We start from the raw sequence: 20,503 nt of genomic DNA on the forward strand, positions 1-20,503 counted from the left end.
TGTATTATTTTTTCTCATTATACAAATAATACATGCTTGTGGTCAAAAAGTCAAACCATACTGAAATATAAACATTGGAAAGAAGAGATTACCATTTTCTTACTCATATTGCTAACCACTATTAAAATTTTGATGTATGTCCCATATTAAAACTCACTAGCTGAAGACCACAAGAACCATTTAAAGTTAAAATTAGGTTCATTTAGCTTGCTGCAGCAAGGAAGAGCCCACCCCAGGAAATGTATAGGGATGTGTCGGGGAGGGATATATCATTAAGAAGGTATGAGGAAGAGTTTATTACAAGATCTGAGCTTATGCTGGCGGATTCTAAGGAGTCTTTAGGGAAAGCAGGAACCTGTCCTGGATTAGGTGCTGTCAGGACACAGGGACAATTTGGTAGATCTTTGATAATTTTTATCTGGATTGCCAAAGAATTCAGATTGGGCAAGAGCTATCATTGGTAAAGAAGCTGTAATCATTCTTGTAGGTATAAGAGGAAGATCTTAGCCATTTTCATGGCTTCAGTGGGGACTTGTTTCACTACAGTCTCAGAATGACCTTGTCTGGTTATTGTTTATATCCTGTAAGGCCTAACTTGATGTTTTGTTAGGAACATTACAGCCTGTGTGCTCAGTCACTCAGTCATGTCCGACTCTTTGTGACCCTGTGGACCTCAGCTGCCAGGGTCCTCTGTCCATGGAATTTTCTAGGCAAGACTACTAGAGTGGGTTGCCATTTCCTACTCCAGGACATTACAGCCTAGAGTGAAAATTAATAAAGGTAAACCTCACTAAAGTGGAAAGATTGAGGGCAGGAGGAGAAGGGGACGACAGAGGACGATTGTTGGATGGCATCACCGACTCAATGGACATGAGTTTGAGCAAGCTCCGGGAGATGGTGAAGAGCAGGGAAGCCTGGCATGCTGGATCCCATGGGGTCCCAGAGTCGGACACGACAGTGACTGAACAACACTAAAATGGAGTTGGGAGGCCAGAAGGGGGAGCTCTCACACACCTATCACTGGATCCCCAAAGGAAGAGAAACCCTGTCTCTCCAGCAGAAGCCATGCTGCTACCACCAGAAGGAGGGGAAATTTTTTTGTCTTTGCCTGGCAACAGCCCAGCCAATGAGAAAGCCACTATATTTCAAACTCCCGTTTCCTTCAGTGGACCTTCTGGTTCTAACAGCTCCTCCCACCTTTCTCTTCTCTGTAAGAGTTTTCAGTCTTGTTTTACTAGGCTTACTTGTGGCATACCACAGTTGTGTGTCCTGAAGATCCCCCACAGGGTCACAAGGAGTCACACATGACTGAAGTGATTTAACACACGCAAGCTCTTCCCAAATACACTCATTGTGCTGGTAAAAATAACTGGTTGTTTTTATTGTTTTAGGGTAACACTAGCTATCAGCTTTCAGATTATCTTTTTACTGTCTCAGTTCCCTATTTTAATCCAGGGCAGATGAAGTCAGCCTGCAGGATATTTCACTCTGAAATTCAGATCTACTGTCAAGATTCCATTCATCAGAAGGTTGTTTAGAGAACATTATCTGCTGTTGAACTAAAGTCAGAGCTTCATATTCCTTTTTTAGCAGATGAGCTGTTGGATCAGATGTGACAATGGCTTTATGGCAGTATTTATGTGTATGGGGAAAACATGTACAGGCCAAAGTACCTGACTTCCTCATTTCTTGTTTTCTTAAACATTTTGGTATTATTAAAGATTCTGGAGAAACCTATAGAAATGTAAATACATTTTTCTTTTAAGATAATATATATTCTACATTGAGAGGTCAATATTATATCCAGAACAACTCTATTTTGATCATTGCCTGCTCAAGTTTATGAAATGTTGAAGGAGTTTCGAAGACTTGTGTGGCATTCACTTACCTTTCCCATTTCTTCTCTACCGCAACATATAGCATCCCCCTTCCTCCACTTTGATGGAGACAGAAACATCCCTTCCCGGGTGTGAAATGACAGGGATGTTAGACTTGTGAATGTCTTGTCTATTGTGGTGTAAGCCATATAAAAAGTTGTTAGTAGGGAATCCCCTAATGGTCCAGTGGTGGGAACTCCATGCTTCCACTGCTGGAAGCACAGGTTCAATCCCTGGTTGGGGAACTAAATTCCCCCAGGGCACATGGTAAGGCCAAAAAAAAAAAAAAAAATTGTTACTAATTGAATTTAGGCTTCCCTTGTGGCTTAGTGGTAAAGAATCTGCCTACCAATGCAGGAGACATGGGTTCTATCCCTGGGTCAGGAAGATTCCCTGGAGAAGGACATGGCAACCCACTCCAGTATTCTTGCTTGGGAAATTCCATGGACAGAAGAGCCTGGCGGGTTACAATCCTTGGGGTCACAAAGAATTGGATACAACTTAGTGACTAAATAACAACAAATTGAATTTAGTTAACCAGAAATCAACTGATGGTGGAAAAGATACTAGAGGGGACTGGGTGGCACTCAAAGGAAAGTGGATGCAAACCCAACAGTTAGTTTTATTACATGTTTTAGCTAAAAGACAAGAAAATCACATTAGGCGTTAGGTATTATACCCAGGACTAACTGAAGACAGAAAGTGGGAAGCATCCAGTAGGATGGTTGGAAACATGTCTGTGGGTTGTTGGTGCTCCCTCCATCAAGAGGAGGTCTCTATTGTGCTTCCAACACAAAGGGTACAGGTTTGATCCTTGGTCAGGGAACTAAGATCTCACATGCCATGTGATGCAGTCAAAATTTTTTTTAAAAAGTAGAGTCTATGTCCATGAATGGGAGTGGGCTTTGACTGTGTTGTCTAATAGAAAAGATAGAAGCAATTTTGTGTGACCTCCAGGTGCCCCTGGGACACTCACTCTAGGAGACTTCTGCAGTCGTCTAAGAGATCTGCGTATCCTGGAGTTGCCATGTGGAGAGATCATGTGAAGATGAAGAAGGGAGGGAGGGAGGGAAGTGGGGAAAGAGAGAGAGGTGAAGAAGAGGAAGAGGAAGAAGAGGAGGAGATGAGAAGATAAGAAAAGAGAGAGAAGGGAGGAGAGATGGATCTGAGGGCTCTAGCTCTTTCACCTCCCAGTGGTTTCAGTCTCACCAGCCCAGGCATCAAACATGAGCAAGGAATCCTTTGAGGTGATTCTAGCCACAATCTGACTGTGACCGCATAAATGCTAACTGACCTTGGTCATTCCTCAAGTTTTTGAGCTAAAATAAAATGATTGTTATTGTTTGAAAAGTCACTCTTTTGGGACGACTTAATATGTTTCACGAGACAACTGGAACAATGAATTGATGATGGCTTGTGTCCCTCTAATTGAGAGACATGAACCCAGGGATCAATACCTTGGAATTTTATTGTCGTGTAACTTGATACCAGCACTTGCTTAGGTCCTTTTTATTGAGATTTTCTCTGATCGTCTTCATAACCTAAAAGCTCCTGGTCTAAAAGTATATAGAAGCTGGCTAGGTGACTGGTGAAGACAGTAGCCATGCATACCTTTTGGTGATAAGATTGAACAGCTTTCCCTCATTTATTATATTTAGTACTATTATCAGAATAGAGGGGAGTAATATATTGTATAAAGGATTAATTTATGATAACCTGAGAGCATTGAAAAAATCTCTCTACTCTTTCAGTTCATAAAATGTATTAGACATATTACCATTTGACAAGAACATTCAAATCTGGAAACTTGTAAGTGAAATCTTTTTACCCTGTTACTGTATGTTTTTGTATACGAACATCAGTATGCTTCTTTTAACTGGAGAAATACACCATTGAACATAAGTTTATTAATGATTTACATATACAGAGTACAAGGAATTATAGCTATCATCTTCTAATAACTTAAAATAGAGTATAATCTACAAAAATGCTGAGTCACTATTTGTACACCTGAAACTAATATAATATTGTAAATCAACTACACTTCAATTAAAAATAAAAAATTCTTAAGTAAAAAAAAAAACTTACACAAAATATAACTTAAAACTGAACTTTTTTAGCTTGTAAATTTTCTTTTATCCTAAGTTTGGCAAACATAAGAGCCCTTATAACTGATTGGGTCCATTACAATGTGGAGAATGTGAAATAAATGTAGTCATTGCTATTAGGTTTCTTTCTTTTTTTTTTTTTTTTTACTGAAATAAAATGCACATAACATAAAATTAACCATTTGAAAACATACATTAATCGCATTTAGTACATCTTTGGGCTTCCATGGTGGCTCAGACAATAAAGAATCAGCTTCAATGCAAGAGACCTGGGTTTGATCCCTGGGTCGGGAAGATCCCTTGGAGGGGAATGGCTATTAACTCCAGTATTCTTGCCTGCAGAATTCCATGGACAGAGGAGACTGGCAGGCTAAGTCCATGAGGTGGCAAAGAACTGGACATGACTGAGTGACTAACACACATCTACAATGTTTTGCAGCCCCTGCTTCAAATAAATAGGTCTATTTGATGCCTACTTGGTGGAAAGTTCTTAAGCACTGCTTCCAAAACATGGCTTAGGCATTTCTGTGGTTTCTTATGTACCTTTTTTTTGCATTCATATTTAGAATATGACAGTATCTCCTCTTCTGTTTCTTTTGTGATGTATCATAATTCAGACAAATGCTATGTCAAAATGTGCTGAATTAATTATGAGAATTCTGAAATTAGTTTTAAATTCTGTAAGTAATACATGAATATGTTCTTGTAAAAGATGAAAACAATTCAGAGCTTAAGGGGCGCCAATTCTTATCCTGTCTTTACACCACTATTAATGCAATGTGTATTTTTCTAGACCTTTTTGCCATGTCTTTATATACTTATGAATTCTTATAAAATATACATTTTTATAAAAGAAACATTATTCTGTATCTTTTTTTGCAACTTAAAAAAAACCCAACCCACCACTGGATTTATAAATCTTTTAAACTACTGCATGTATTCTGTAATATGAACTATCACAAATAATTTAGCCATTTACTTAAAGTCCCAACCCCTCTCTGTTACGCAGCTGGACCACACAACGCCTGGTGTTCAAGGGATTTTTAATTACCCCTTTGGAGACATAGTTTCTCCCAGAAGAAAGGTTCTAGGCCTGGCAAACATGCTAGTGTTTTCCTAGCATTGTTAGCAGTTAGGGAAATCGCAGGGTCACAAGAAAGGTGTATAATAAAATGGACTATATCACGCCATATTATCTTCCAAAGTGGCTGTACTAAATTTAAATACCTATGTAGAGATTTTAACTACCCCTTGGAAAAGAGACCTTCTCCTAGAAGGAGCTTGGCCAACCCCGCCCCGCCTCCCGCCCAGACCCGCCCCGCCTCCCGCCCAGACCCGCCCCGCCTCCCGCCCAGACCCGCCCCGCCTCCCGCCCAGACCCGCCCCGCCTCCCGCCCAGACCCGCCCCGCCTCCCGCCCAGACCCGCCCCGCCTCCCGCCCAGACCCGCCCCGCCTCCCGCCCAGACCCGCCCCGCCTCCCGCCCAGACCCGCCCCGCCTCCCGCCCAGACCCGCCCCGCCTCTTCAGCACTAGCCTCGGTCCCGCCCCTTCCGCTAGGAGTTCCCGCCTCTCGGCCGCGCCTGGTCGGGGGGCGGGGCATCGGCCAGCCGTGACGTCACTGCCGGCTGGACGCCATCTTGCTGGTTTGCGGCCGGTGTTGGATGTGGCGGCAGTGGTGGTGAGGGCGTGGGGAAGGGTGGGGTGAGGGGGCGAGGCCGCGGCGGGGGCGGCGAAAGTCTCCTCCGCTCAGCCCCACCGCGTGGGACGGCGCAAACGCGGTGCCGGAGGGATGTCCGCTTTCTCCGAGGCGGCGCTGGAGAAGAAGCTGTCGGAGTTGAGCAACTCGCAGCAGAGCGTGCAGACCTTGTCCCTGTGGCTCATCCACCATCGCAAGCACTCGCGACCCATCGTCACCGTGTGGGAGCGGGAGCTGCGGAAAGGTGAGTTCGGCCGCTCCTCCCCCCCCGGCCTTTTCCCTGGCGCCTCCGGGACCCCCCTCCCCGCGCTCCTTGGGATCCCCACTCCCCCAGCGACCCCAGCCCCCGGGTGCCCCGCACCGCCCCTACCCGGCGCCCCGGGCTCCCTGGCGTCGGTGGGCTGCCGGCGAGGAGGAGCGGCGTGCACCGCGCTTCCTGCGAAGCGATGTTTAGTAGGTGGTGTTGGATAAGATATAAAGGATTAGTGCTACTGTTTAACGTGGAAACAGTAGCCAGGGGCTCAGGACTCCACTACTAATTACACTCAGAAATTTAGCAGTCAGGTTTTTTTTTTTTTTCATTGTGTACAGTCTGATGGAGGATAGGGGGAAGGGCAAAATTGGGAAGTATGGAAAGTAAAAGATTGTTATGGGGTTGGGAGATGATTTTGTTTCTATAACACAAAACTATCTTGTAAAATCAAGACAGGAATCAGTTTTTAGATTGGGGGAGTCTAAAATAAGATGCATGATGTAATGGAAAGAATCCTGAATTTGTGGATTTTAGAGGACTGTAGATTCTAGGAGGACCTGGATTAGGGAGATTTCTTAATTTCTGGATTGCACGTGGCTCACCTGAAAATGTATTAGTTAAGTGATCTAAGGTACTTTCTTGTTCTATTATTACACGTCTTTAGGGTAGTGTCTTTATTTTACAAAGCATTCGATAGTGCTTCGGTAAGTGAAGTTAACTTTTTTCCAGCTGAAATCTGCTGTCACTAAAATATCTAGAAGAATCATTTCATTACTGCAGAGCAAATTTTTCCAGGAGAACCAACTGTATGATGGTGCAACTGAAAATTAAAATATTTGATCTGCTTAGTCTGGATTTATACCTTAATTTATTGGATAAAGAGAGTAGACTCTTTAATTATTGTTTTAGGCATCCGGATGTACCTGATATTATGAATTAAGCATTTTAGCTAACAGTTATTAATCAAATAGATGCTTGTGTACTGATCCATACGAAAGCCATATGTTGTATTAATACCCTATCCAAATTATTTATATAGAAAGGAGACAAGCTGTGATTTTCTTGTGTATTTGCTTGTTGTTAATTACTTAGAAAAAACTGATGTAGAGTCCTGTTTTTCACTTCATATGTTAAGTGTGTGTTTATTGGCCCTCATGGAGAAATTCACTTGTGAGTGGCCAAAAAGGTTTGAGAAACACAGACATAAATGTCTGGAAAATAGCTATGAACTTTGAGAAGGCAGGAATTATCTTTGCTTATCTACCTTATTAGATATGAAAATCAGCAACAGTTTTATATTGTTTATGTTGGAGGGGAGGGAGAAAGAGCCAAAGGATTGTTACCCAGACTATTCTTAAGAACTACCACAGATCAGTAGAAAAGTGGCCATTACTGTTAAAGGCATTTCACATAAGCAGAAACGTGAAAGACCAGTAAATGATACTCATCTTACTAATCAAGAGGACATAAATCAATGAAGTACTGCATTAGACCGTTTGGTTTGCAAAGTTTAAAAGTATGACAGAGAATTCCCTGATGATCCAGTGGTTAGGCCCCAAAGCTTTCACTGGGGGAAGTGGGGAGAGTACTGAGTTTGATCCCTAGTCAGGGAACTTAAGATCCTGGAAACAGAGGGAGCATGGCCCTGCAAAATGTATGACAGTGCCAAGGATTGGTGAGGAGGACAGGAAACAAGAACTCTCTTATACTGCTGCTAGTTGTGAAAAAGGAGATGAACTTAGTAACCTCTAATGAAGTTGAAGGCATATGTCCTTTGACCTACTAGTTCTATGACTATATCCTGGAAACTCAAGAAATTATTGTAGCCTGTTAATAAAAATAGATAAACAGTGTAGACATCTCATTAGAGTATGGACAAATGTGTTTTTACATTCATACAATATTAATATAATACAGTTTTCATGAATTAACTAGATCTACATGAAACAACATGACTGAATTAAAAAACAACAAACAGGCAAAATGTTGAGCTAAGAAAGCAAGGTGCAGACCATTATGCCATGTAGTGAAAGTCTGAAAACATGCTTGACCCCATAGGCCAAGATAGTGGGAGAGAGGAAATGAAAACAGATCTGTGTAGCACATAGTACATATATTTGAAACATGTTTTGAAACACGGGGGAAAATGATAAGATTCTCTGTTAGCTGAGTTTGGGAATGTTTTCATAGGTTTAAATATTCCATAAATAGAAAAAATTAAAGGCATATAAATAGATGCTTTAGGGGAGAGAAGTGTTGGGTGTTGATGGTGAAGATAGAAATGATGGTAATTGTGGAGGTGATCACGCTGCTGCATTTTTCAGTGTGATGTGGGATTTTCTGCCAAGTGTTTCCTCTCCGTGACATGATTGTGCCTTTGTAGGGCACACATAACCTTTATGTCCTCCCCGTTCTCTGCAGTTTTGCTTATCAACTTTAGGATCCTTTGTTTTCTTTAGTATAATGATGATGACAGTAATTTACTGAGAACCAGGCATTGTTTTAGACATCTTATTGTGATATCTTGAATCCTCACATTATCTCTGCAGAATAAGTATTTTACAAAGGATTGATCAAATTTGGAATGTCAAGAAATTAAGGAAAATTCGTTGAACATTTTGTATTAAGCTTCGCATTTTTTAGTTTCTTGAAGTGGTTAAATGACATTGGTAGGGAAAAGTACTGATCAAAATGTAAGAACGAGTAGGTGAAATGCTATGTCAAATGCAGTTATGACGATTTCCCCTGCTTGTCTGCTTATTTTTGTCTCCCTGAAAGAAAGATAATTTCTTTTTGGAGAGATGTACCCCAGGGCCCCTAAGAAGAACAAAGTAGCTATATCCTTGATACATACAACACAGTGTAACCAAAAACAGAAGTGAGCATTTTCTTGTTTTGTAACAGCTCTGTTGAGATATAATTACCAAAATAATTAGAGCTCTATTGAGATACAATTAACCTACCCTATAAGCATTCAGTTCAGTTCAGTTTAGTCGCCCAGTCCTGTCCAACTCTTCACGACCCCATGAATCACAGCATGCCAGGCCTCCCTGTCCATCACCAACTCCCGGAGTTCACTCAAACTTACATCCATCGAGTTGGTGATGCCATCCAGCCATCTCATCCTCGGTCGTCCCCTTCTCCTCCTGCCCCCAATCCCTCCCAGGATCAGAGTCTTTTCCAGTGAGTCAACTCTTTGCATGAGATGGCCAAAGTCCTGGAGTTTCAGCTTTAGCATCATTCCTTCCAAAGAAATCCCAGGGCTCATCTCCTTCAGAATGGACTGGTTGGATCTCCTTGCAGTCCAGGGGACTCTCAAGAGTCTTCTCCAACACCACAGTTCAAAAGCATCAATTCATTGGCGCTCAGCTTTCTTCACAGTCCAACTCTCACATCCATACACGACTACTGGAAAAACCATAGCCTTGACTAGACGGACCTTTGTTGGCAAAGTAATGTCTCTGCTTTTGAATATGCTCTCTAGGTTGGTCATAACTTTTTTTCCAAGGAGAAAGCATCTTTTAATTTCATGGCTGCTCACCATCTGCAGTGATTTTGGAGCTCCCCAAAATAAAGTCTGACACTGTTTCCACTGTTTCCCCATCTATTTGCCATGAAGTGATGGGACCAGATGCCATGATCTTTGTTTTCTGAATGTTGAGCTTTAAGCCAACCTTTTCACTCTGCTCTTCACTTTCATCTTGAGGCTTTTTAGTTCCTCTTCACTTTCTGCCATAAGGGTGGTGTCATCTGCATATCTGAGGTAATTGATGTTTCTCCTGGCCCAGCATTTCTCTGGGTACTCTGCATATAAGTTAAATAAGCAGGGTGACAGTATACAGCCTTGATGTACTCCTTTTCCTATTTGGAACCAGTCTGTTGTTACTAAGAACAAAGCCAGTGGAGGTGTTGGAATTCTAGCTGAGCTATTTCAAATCCTAAAAAATAATGCTGTGAAAGTGCTGCACTCAGTATGCCAGCAAATTTGGAAAGCCCAGCCGTGATCACAGGACTAGAAAGTGTCAGGTTTTCATTCTGATTCTAAGAAGGGCTATACCAAAGAATGTTCAAGCTACCATACAATTGTGCTCATTTCACATGCTGGCAAGGTAAAGCTCAAAGTCCTTCCAGCTAGGCTTCAACAGTATGTAAACTAAGAACTTCAGATGTACAAGCTGAATTTAGAAAAGGCAGAGGAACCAGAGATCTAATTGCCAACATCCTTTGGATCATAGATAAAGCAAGAGAATTCCAGGAAAACATCTATTTCTGCTTCATTGATTACAGTAAAGCTTTTGACTGTGTGGATCACAACAAACTGTGGAAAATTCCTAAAGAGATGGAAATGCCTGATCACCTTACTTGCCTCCCGAGAAACCTGTATGCAGGTCAAGAGGCAACAATTAGAACCAGACATGAAACAAGGGACTGGTTCAAAATTGAAAAAGGAGTACATCAAGGCTGTTTATTGTCACCCTGCTCATTTAATTTATATGCAGAGTACATCATGTGAAATGCCAGGGTGGATGAAGCACAAGCTGGAATCAGGATTGTGGGGAGAAATATCAGTAACCTCAGATATGCACATACCACCACCCTTAATGGCAGAAGTGAAGAGAAACTAAAGAGCTTCTTGGTGAAAGTGAAAGAGGAGAGTGAAAAGCCTGGCTTAAAGCTCAACATTCAGAAAACTAAGATCATGGCATCCAGTCCCATCACTTCATGGCAAATAGATGGGAAAAAAGTGGAAACAGTGGCAGATTTTATTTTCTTGAGTTCCAAAATCAGTGCAGATGGTGACTGCAGCCACAAAAGTAAAAGACGCTTACTCCTTGGAAGAAAAGCTATAAGAAACCTAGACAGTGTATTCAAAAGCAGAGATAATACTTTGCCAATAAAGGTTAGTATAGTCAAAGCTATGGTTTTTCCAGTAGTCTTATGTACAGATGTGAGAGTTGAACCATAAAGAAGGCCTAATGCCAAAAAATTGATGCTTTCAAATTGTGGTGCTGGAGAAAATTCTTGAGAATTACACGGACATCAAGGAGATCAAACCAGTCAATCCTAAAGGAAATCAACACTGAATATTCATTGAAAGGACTGAAGCTGAAGCTCCCATACTTTGGCCACCTGTTTTGAAGCCCCAACTCATTGGAAAAGACCCTGATGCTGGGAAAGACTGAAGGCAAAAAGAGAAGCATGGAGTAGAGGATGAGATGGTTAGATAGCATCACTGTCTTAGTGGATATGAATCTGAGCAAACTCTGGGACGTGATGGAGGACAAAGGAGCCTGGCGTGCTGCAGTCCATGGGATCACAAAGAATTGGACTTAACTTGGTGACTGAACAACAGCAGCAATTGTTTTAGAATTTTTAAAAATACAGTTAATATGCTATAGCATGTAGAAAGCTTTTAATGATTAAGAATAATTTCACTTTATATATTTATAATTGATGCCTTAAAATATGTTTTCTGCCATCACTGTGCTGATGATTCAGTAATTTTTTTTTCTTTTTTAGCAGTCTAAATGCCATTGAATGGTATTTCTTGAGCACATCAAGCATGTACAAAACAACAGTTTATCATCTTTCCCCACTCTTGTCCCACTTCCCTGTTACTCTTCCTATATTTCGTATTTCAGTGAAAGGAATTACTGTCTACTAGTTGCCTAAACTCAGAACTTAAAGGTTGTCTTGATGCCTTTCTTCATACATGCCCCACCTGCAACTTTTTTTATTACTGTTCTAGCAGTATTTTTGTGTGTGTCCTATCCCACCCTACTGCCTAACTCCTCAGCTTTTTTTGTTGTTAATATTTATTTATTTGTCTTCATCGAGTCTTAGTAGTGGCATACAGAATCTTCTGTTGCAGGGCTGGGCTTCTCTCTAGTTATGATGGAAGGGCTCTAGAGCCCACAGGCCTGGTTGTTATGGTGCATGGCCTTAGTTGCCTCACGCCATGTGGGATTTTAGGTCCCCCACCAGGAGTCAAACCCATGCCCCTGCATTGAAAGGTGAATTCTTAACCAGTGGACCACCAGGGAAGTCCCGTCCACCTCTTACTAGCACTCTTGAAGTAATTTTACGTCTAGGTATGTATTCACAAGAATTGAAAGCAGGTTTTCAGACGAATACTTTACAAGAATACTCATAGCAGTACAATTCAAAATACCCAAAAGGTGAAAACAGCCTGACTGTCCCATCAGTGCATGAGTAGATTCATGTGGTATGTCCATGCAAAGAAATATTATTCTGCCATGAAAAGGAATGAAATGCTGATTCATGTGCAATGTGGGTGAACCTCAAAAACACGTGAAGTGAAATTTATATGAAATATCCAGAATAGATGAATCCACAAAGAGAGAAAGTCATTGCCAGAGACTCGGAGAGAAGAGGAATGGGAAATGAATGACTTGAATGGGTATGAGGTTGTCTTTGAGAGTGACAAAAGTGTTTTGGAATTAGATATAGGTGATGGCCGCACAACTGTATGATAAATGTCCCTGGGTTATATATATACTTTAACATTGTTAATTTAAACTTATATGAATTTCCTCTCAACTCAGAAAAGATACAGGGAATTCCCCAGCAGCCTAGTGGTTAAGACTGCACTTTAATTGTTGAAGGTCCAAGTTTGATCCCTGATTGGGGAACTAAGATCCCACAAGCTGCACAGTGTGGCCAAAATAAAATAAAAATTAATAAAAAAGATTAAAAAAATTTAAAAAGATGATTTAACACCTTTTTGTATGTCTTTATATTGTCTTCACAAAGTACATTTTGTATACATTGTGTGCCCATCATAAGATTTTTAGGAACTTCTGACATGTTAAGGCCAATAATGAACTCCAATTACAAACACTGACCTGTTTGAGGAAGACTTGGAAAAACTTCTAGCTTTTTCAGTCTGTTATATTGTTCTGCTCTTCCCATATTTATCCATTCTTAGAGAAGTGGTTCTGAAAGTGTGGTTGCTAGATCCCCTTTGGTGGATCACCAAGACCCTTTTAGGAAGCATATGAGACAAGGTAAAAATTATTTTCAAATACTACTAAGATATTCTCTCTCTCAGAGCCCTTTTTGCTGTGTTGGTATGTTCTTTGATGGCGTAAAAGGAAAGGTGGGTGAAAACTCGTAGCGCCTAATAATTAATCAAGGCAGAGGCACCAGACTGTACCAGTAATCATTGTATTTTTCAAACTGCATGTTCACAGCTAAAAAATGTCACTTTCCTGACTGTGCTGATCACAGTAGCTCAGCTTACTGATTTTGTTAAATCTTAACCCTTGTGTGTGTGTGTCTGTGTGTGTGCGTGGGCTTTTTTCATTATGGTAAAACATATGAAACATAAAATTTAACACTTTAACCTTTTTTTCCCTCTTTATTTTAGTAAAATATACATAATGTTAATTTACCATTTTAACCATTTTTTGAGTGTACAGTTAAGTCGATTCGCACTGATTTGCAACTGTCATCACCATCCTCCTCCAGAACTTTTTTCATTTTCCCAAGCTGAAACTCCATTCCCATTAAACAGTAATTCCCTATTCTCTCCCACCCCTGGCAACCACCCATACTTCTATGAGTATGAATTTGGCCATTCTGGGTTGGCTTGTTTAAGTGAAATCATGGAATTTATTCTTTTGGGAGTGGTTTATTTAACTTAACATAATTTTCAAGGTTCATCCATGCTGTAGCATGTGTCAGACGTTTTTCCCTTTTTAAGAGCTAAATAATAGTCTTGCATCTATATACCAGATTTTAGTTAATCATCTGTTGATGACAGTAGAGTTGCTTCCACTCTTTGGCTATTGTGAGCAACACTGGTATGAACATGATTGTACAAGTATCTGTGTTTGAGTCCCTTCTTCAGTTCTTTTGAGTGTGTACCAGGAAGTGAAGCTGGAAAATCCTGTGGTAATTCCGTGTCTGGTTTTGTGAGGAGCAGCTGCACTGGTTTCCGCACTGACTGCGCCGTCTTATGTTGCCACTTGCAGTGCACCAGGACTCCAATTTCTGCACATCTTCTTCAGTACACAGTGTTTTCTGTTTTGTTTTGGTTTTTTTTTTTTGGTTTGTTTTGAAAAAAGACATTCTAATGATTATGGAGTAGTATCTGTGGTTTAATTTTCCTTTCCATAATAACCAGTGAAGACTATATATGCAGGTGTTTGTTTCTGGGCTCTTTATTCTATTCTGTTGGTCTATACATCTGTTCTTATGCCTATACTATACTATTCTGATGACTGTTGTTTTCTCTTAAGTACTGAAATCAGGAAATAGTCTTTTAACTTTAATTTTCTTTTTAAAGATTGTTTTGGCTATTTAGGATCAGTTGGAAATCTATCTGAATTTTAGGATGGGTTTGGCATTTTGACAGGGATTCCATTTAATTTGTAGGTTGCTTTGAATATGGTTATCTTAGTAGTATTAAATCTTCCAGTCCATGAAAATGAGATATATTCCAATTTATTTGTATCTTTTATTTCTTGTTATGGTTTTCAGTATACAAGTCTTATACCTGTTTGGTTAAATTTATTCCTAAATATTTTATTCTTTTTGATAAAATGATAAATAGAATTCTTAGTTTATTTTTTCTATTGTTCATTGTTAGTTTATAGAAATGCAATTCACTTTTTAATGTTTTATATTCTGCACGTTTGCTGAATTCATTTATTAGCTCTAACAGTTTTTTGTGGACTCATTAGGGTTTTATTTACAACAAGTAACATCGATGATCACAGATAATTTTACTTCTTTGCTTCTAATTTGGATCTTATTTCTTTTTCTTGCCTGATTGCTCTCACTAGAAGTTCCAGTAGTATGTTGAATAAAAGTGGTGAAAGTGAGCATTCTTCTCTTTTTCTGGATTGTAGGGGAAAAGCTCTCAGTGTTTGACTAGAGAATCGCATTAGATGTGATTACATGTCTTTTAAATAATCTGTGTAACAAAATGAGAAGTATACATGAAGTTCTGTATACTGCACATTCTGGAGGAAATACACCTGTGTCATTGCATTCTGAGCTAAACCAGCTGCTTTTTTCATGGAATATCATTTTATTTGAAAAAACTGACTGATGAGAGAAACTGCGATTATTGAGACATGAATATTTGCCAGATGTTTTCTCAAAATGACTGTAATGAATCTGTTTACTCAAGAAAGATAACTGACAGTATTTGTTGCCCATTATACAGTTTTCAAGCAAAAACTAGAATTTTGGAAAACTTAACATGCCGTCTTGAGCCCAACACCTTCTCAGTGCTTTTAAACACTTTGCCAATGAAATCAGTAGTGATACTTTTGCAAAAGTAATTTTTAAAAATAATTACCTAATAAAATGTTGAGCTTTTGGAATGCTTTGTAACTCAGTAAACCAGTGTTTATCAAGAAACTAATTTGTGATTTACAAAATGATAATGTAAGTCAAAGATCCATTCAAAGAGCATGGTAGATTAAAGTATTTTAATGTAAGAGTTTGAGAAGTTTGCTGATAGGTTTTTAGATTCCATATTGCAATTTAGAATCTTTTAAAAAACTATGGCTTTTTGTATTTTGGTGTAGTTTCAAAGAATATCCAAAACTGTCTGTAACTGTTGAGACAGTGTGCTCTTACCAAGTTTATCTGGGTGTGGTCTGCTTTTTTTCATTGCTTTCAGTAAAACAATGTATTGTAGTATATTCTATAGGGAGACAGATAGGAGAATCCATCTATATTCTGTTGAGGTGGAGATTTGCAAAAATGTAAAACAGTATGACTCACTGAAGATTTTTGGGGAGAAATGTATTTTTAAAACAAATGCTATTTGTATTAACATGTAATTCTAAAGATTATGTTAAGAATTCCTCTTTTAATTTTTAATAAGGTACATATTGATGGGTATAAGAACATGATGGGATTGAGACCAGAAAGTGTGAGAGCTGTTTTCAGATTAAGAGAGACCATGAGTTCTTCACATCAATTTTATTTTAGCTCATCTTGCCTAATTCAGTGTAGTAATTGTTTTCATTTTTAAAACTCTAGCTTTTAGATTCTTTTGGAGTTAAGTAACTGAAATTGATATTAATGTCTATAAATAAATATGTAGAGTGAACACTAGATTTTCTTCTAACTACCCTCTTCTGGAAGTGCTGGTGTAGTGATTTTTTAGCCCCCAAACATGACATTTTTAAAAATAGTGTTTATTTTTCTATAATTATAGATTCACAGTCAGTTTTAAGAAATAATACAGAGAGATCCTGCTTACCTACTGCCAGCTTTTGCCAATGGTAACAGCACAGAAAACTAGTTTTTTAAAAAAAAATCTGATATTATAGATCCTGCAAAACATCACAGCTATGGGATTGACATTGATATAGTCAAAATATGGAACATACCCATCACCACAAGCAACCCCTCGTGTTGCCTTTTAGCTACATCCACCTCAATCCCAACACACCACTGTTTAATCCTAGTTGATCAAATTGTTCTTTATAAATTGTTTTTAGTGTCAAGTTTTAATAACTCTGATTAGACCTGTTTTTCCAAACAGTTTGTTGTAAAATATTCATAGTTTTGCATGTAAGTCCATATTCCATTAGAGTTAATTTTTATATAAGGTGTAAAATTTAGATCAAGGCTTAAATGATCTAGTATCATTTGTTGAAAAAGCAGAGTATCTTTCCTTTATTGAATTGCTTTGCTCCTTTGTCAAAATGGACTTGAGCGTATTTGTGTGATTCTGTTTCTGGGTTCTCTGGCCTAGTCCATTGATCCACGTGTGTCTCCTTTCACCAGTGCCACAGGTGATCTTTATTACTCTGTTAGCTGTATGACAAGTCTTGAAATCGGGTAGGTTGATTCCTTGCAGAATTGTTTTAGCTCTTCTGGTTCTTTTGCCTTTCTCAACAGATTTCAGAATAATCTGGTCTATATCAATAAAGATTATTTTGCTTAGAGTTTTTGATAAGAGTTGCATTAATCCAGTTTAGGGAGAATTGACACCTTAATTATGTCACTTCTAATCCAGGAATAGAGTATATTTCTCCATTTATTTATAATTTTTGATTTTTTTTATAACTGTCAAATAGCTTTCAGTACACAAGTCTTGTGTTTTGTTATGTTTACATTTAAATATATCGATTATTTGGAGCAATTTTAAAGGATATTATATTTTTGATTTTACTGTTCACGTATTTATTGCTAATATATTGAAAAACATATTTCACTGTGAAAGGCTGTATATTGTCACCCTGCTCATTTAACTTATATGCAGCGTACATCATGCAAAATGCCGGGCTGGATGAAGCTCAAGCTGGAATCAAGATTGCTGGGAGAAATATCAACCACCTCAGATATGCAGATGACACCACCCTTATGGCAGAAAGTGAAGAGGAACTAAAAAGCCTCATGATGAAAGTGAAAGAGGAGACTGAAAAAGTTGGCTTAAAGCTCAACATTCAGAAAACGAAAATCATGGCATCTGGTCCCATCACTTCATGGGAAATAGATGGGGAAACAGTGGAAACAGTGTCAGACTTTATGACAGTGTCAGAAAAGTTATGACCAACCTAGATAGCATGTTGAAAAGCAGAGACATTACTTTGCCGACTAAGGTCCATCTAGTCAAGGCTATGGTTTTTCCAGTGGTCATGTATGGATGTGAGAGTTGGTCTGTGAAGAAAGCTGAGCGCCAAAGAATTGATGCTTTTGAACTGTGGTGTTGGAGAAGACTCTTGAGAGTCCCTTGGACTGATCTCTCTGAAGGAGATGAGCCCTGGGATTTCTTTGGAAGGAATGATGCTAAAGCTGAAACTCCAGTACTTTGGCCACCTCATGCAAAGAGTTGACTCATTGGAAAAGACTCTGATGCTGGGAGGGATTGGGGGCAGGAGGAGAAGAGGATGACAGAGGATGAGATGGCTGGATGGCATCACTGACTTGATGGACGTGAGTCTGAGTGAACTCCAGGAGTTGGTGATGGACGGGGAGGCCTGGCATGCTGCAATTCATGGGTCGCAAAGAGTCGGACACGACTGCGCAGCTGAACTGAACTGAACTGAACTGAGTGGTCTGGGGTGAAGTTTGAGCTTTGGAAGAGCGACTGAACTGAACTGAATGTATAAAATGATGACTGTAATTAACATTGCTGTATGGTGGTTCAGGTGGTAAACCATCTGCCTGCAAAATGGGAGACCCAGGTTTGATACCTGGGTTGGAAGATCTCCTGGAGAAGGGAATGGCTATTCTGGCCTGGAGAATTCCATGGACAGAGGAGCTGGCAGGCTACAGTCCATGGGGTGGCAGAGAGTTGGACACGACTGCGTGACTAACAGTTTAGTATGGTATATATGACAGTGTTAAGAAAGTAAAGCCCAAGAGGTCTCATCAGAAGGAGGAGAAAAGTTAAAAAAATTTTTTTTCTTTTATTGCATCTATATGAGATGACAGATTTTAACTTAATTGTGGTAGTCAGTTCACGGTATATGTAAGCCACTGTGCTGTACTCCTTAAATGATACAGTACTTTGTGTCAGTTGGATCTCAAAAAACCAGGGTGGGGAAAGCAGCTTTATTTTTGTGTGTCACTTTCATTTTTTTCTGCTTCTACTTTTTTTTATTTCTCCTTATTTCCTTGTTTTATGAATTTATTTTTATTTTGTTCTTATTGTAGGTTTTTGAGGTGAGAGCTTAGATTATTGACGTTAGACTTGTTCACCTTTTCTAGTTTGTACATTGAGTGCTGCAAGTTTTTCTCCATACTGCTTCAGCTTTATTCCAGAAATTTTGAACTTTCAGCATATTTGCATATGCTAGTTGAAGCATTTATATGATGGCTGTCTTAAAATTTTTTATCAATTCTCAAGTCTTTGTCATCTTTGTATTGGCATCTGTTGATTGTCTTCTTTTTAGTTCAGTTTGAGATCTTGATGTTTGGTATGGTGGATTTTTTGCTTGATCCATAAAAGAGCCATTTAGTCAAGGCTGTGGTTTTTCCAGTGGTCATGTATGGATGTGAGAGTTGGACTGGGAAGAAAGCTGAGCGCCGAAGAATTGATGCTTTTGAACTGTGATGTTGGAGAAGACTCTTTGAAAGAGTCCCTTGAACTACAAGGAGATCCAACCAGTCCATCCTAAAAGAGATCAGTCCTGGGTGTTCATTGGAAAGTGAAAGTGAGTGAAGTCACTCAGTCATGTCCGACTCTTAGTGACCACGTGGACTGCAGCCCACCAGGATCCTCCGTCCATGGGATTCTCCAGGCAAGAATACCGGAGTGCGTTCCCATTTCCTTCTCCAGGGAATCTTCCCAACCCAGGGATCAAACCCAGGTCTTCCACATTGCAGGCAGACGCTTTAACCTCTGAGCCACCAGGGAAGCCCCGTTCATTGGAAGGACTGATTCTAAAGCTGAAACTCCAGTACTTTGGCCACCTCATGCGAAGAGTTGACTCATTGGAAAAGACTCTGATGCTGGGAGGGATTGGGGGCAGGGGACGACAGAGGATGAGATGGTTGGATGGCATCACCAACTCGATGGACTTGAGTGTGAGGGAACTCCGGGAGTTGGTGATGGACAGGGAGGCCTGGCATGCTGCAGTTCATGCGGTCGCAGAGTTGGACACGACTGAGTAACTGAACTGAACTGACTGATGAGACTTTAGACGTTATCTAATTCTATTTTATCCGGGTATCTCTGACACTACCCCATCCGGAGAGGGAGGTCTTTTCCATTACTGTTTGGGTGTGAGTGGGGGTTTTAGCTTCCCGTGAGACTCACCCTGCTCCCACAGACGTGTAGGAGTGAATGTGTGGGCCCAGTAGTGCTGGACCATGGTGGAGGTCCTGGCTTTCCCCTAGTCCTTCTGTGACACCACACCAGTAAGGGGTGCCTCCCTGCTGCTGGGTGGGGTGGAAGCCCAGGCTCTCTGCTTTGCCTTCTCTGACACCACTCTGGAGAGGTGTTAACAGTCCACATTACAGGCTTTGCTGGTGTGGGTGTGAGTGGGGCCACTGATTCTGTTTCCTTTTCCTTTCTGTAGTGTGTTTGGTTGGAGCAGGTAGATTAGTTTCTAGAAGTTTTCTGTCTTCTTAGGCTGCCCTTTTCCTACTCTTTTGACTACAGCGAGAAAGCTTTTGTTGGGGGTTTTTATATTTGCACCTGTTAGGACTTCTGAGTTGCTGTCCTTGTCAACTTTGAATCTGAGATATCTGAGGCAAAATGAAAACTCTGGGAACCCACCTTGTGTTGAACTCCCAAGGCCCCTAGCCAGTCTACCCTCTCTTTTTTTTTCTCCTGTGTTTGATTTATTTATGATGTCCAGGATTTGTAGTTTTACTTTGAGGAGCACTAGAAAAACATGTCTGGTCTATCTTCTCAGAAGCTGAAGTCTCCTACAAATTGGTCTCTATAATGGAATTAGGACACATCATTTGTTACTCTGAGACTAGTGTTTTCTACCAGTGTTTTCTTGTCTTTGATATTATAGGATATTTTCAGGTTTATGTGTTGTGTTAAGTATTAAGAAGTTTATTTTAATGTAGCTGTATGCCAGGCACTTGTGCTTTTTATTGCTTTAAAGCATGCCTTTA

General features: G+C 40.0%; 1 protein-coding gene across 1 annotated transcript in view; it reads left to right on the forward strand.

The window, feature by feature from the left end:
• The first annotated feature begins 5,738 nt into the window (after positions 1-5,738).
• Positions 5,739-20,503, forward strand: part of RPRD1A (regulation of nuclear pre-mRNA domain containing 1A) — a 61,527-nt gene continuing 46,762 nt past the window's right edge. Inside the window, exon 1 of the mRNA XM_068993772.1 lies at positions 5,739-5,926. Coding sequence (XP_068849873.1) covers positions 5,776-5,926 — 151 coding nt within the window. The 5' untranslated portion in view covers positions 5,739-5,775. The remainder of the gene's footprint in view (positions 5,927-20,503) is intronic.

This window comes from Capricornis sumatraensis, chromosome 21, assembly GCF_032405125.1.
Source record: "Capricornis sumatraensis isolate serow.1 chromosome 21, serow.2, whole genome shotgun sequence".
NCBI classification, from domain to species: domain Eukaryota; kingdom Metazoa; phylum Chordata; class Mammalia; order Artiodactyla; family Bovidae; genus Capricornis; species Capricornis sumatraensis.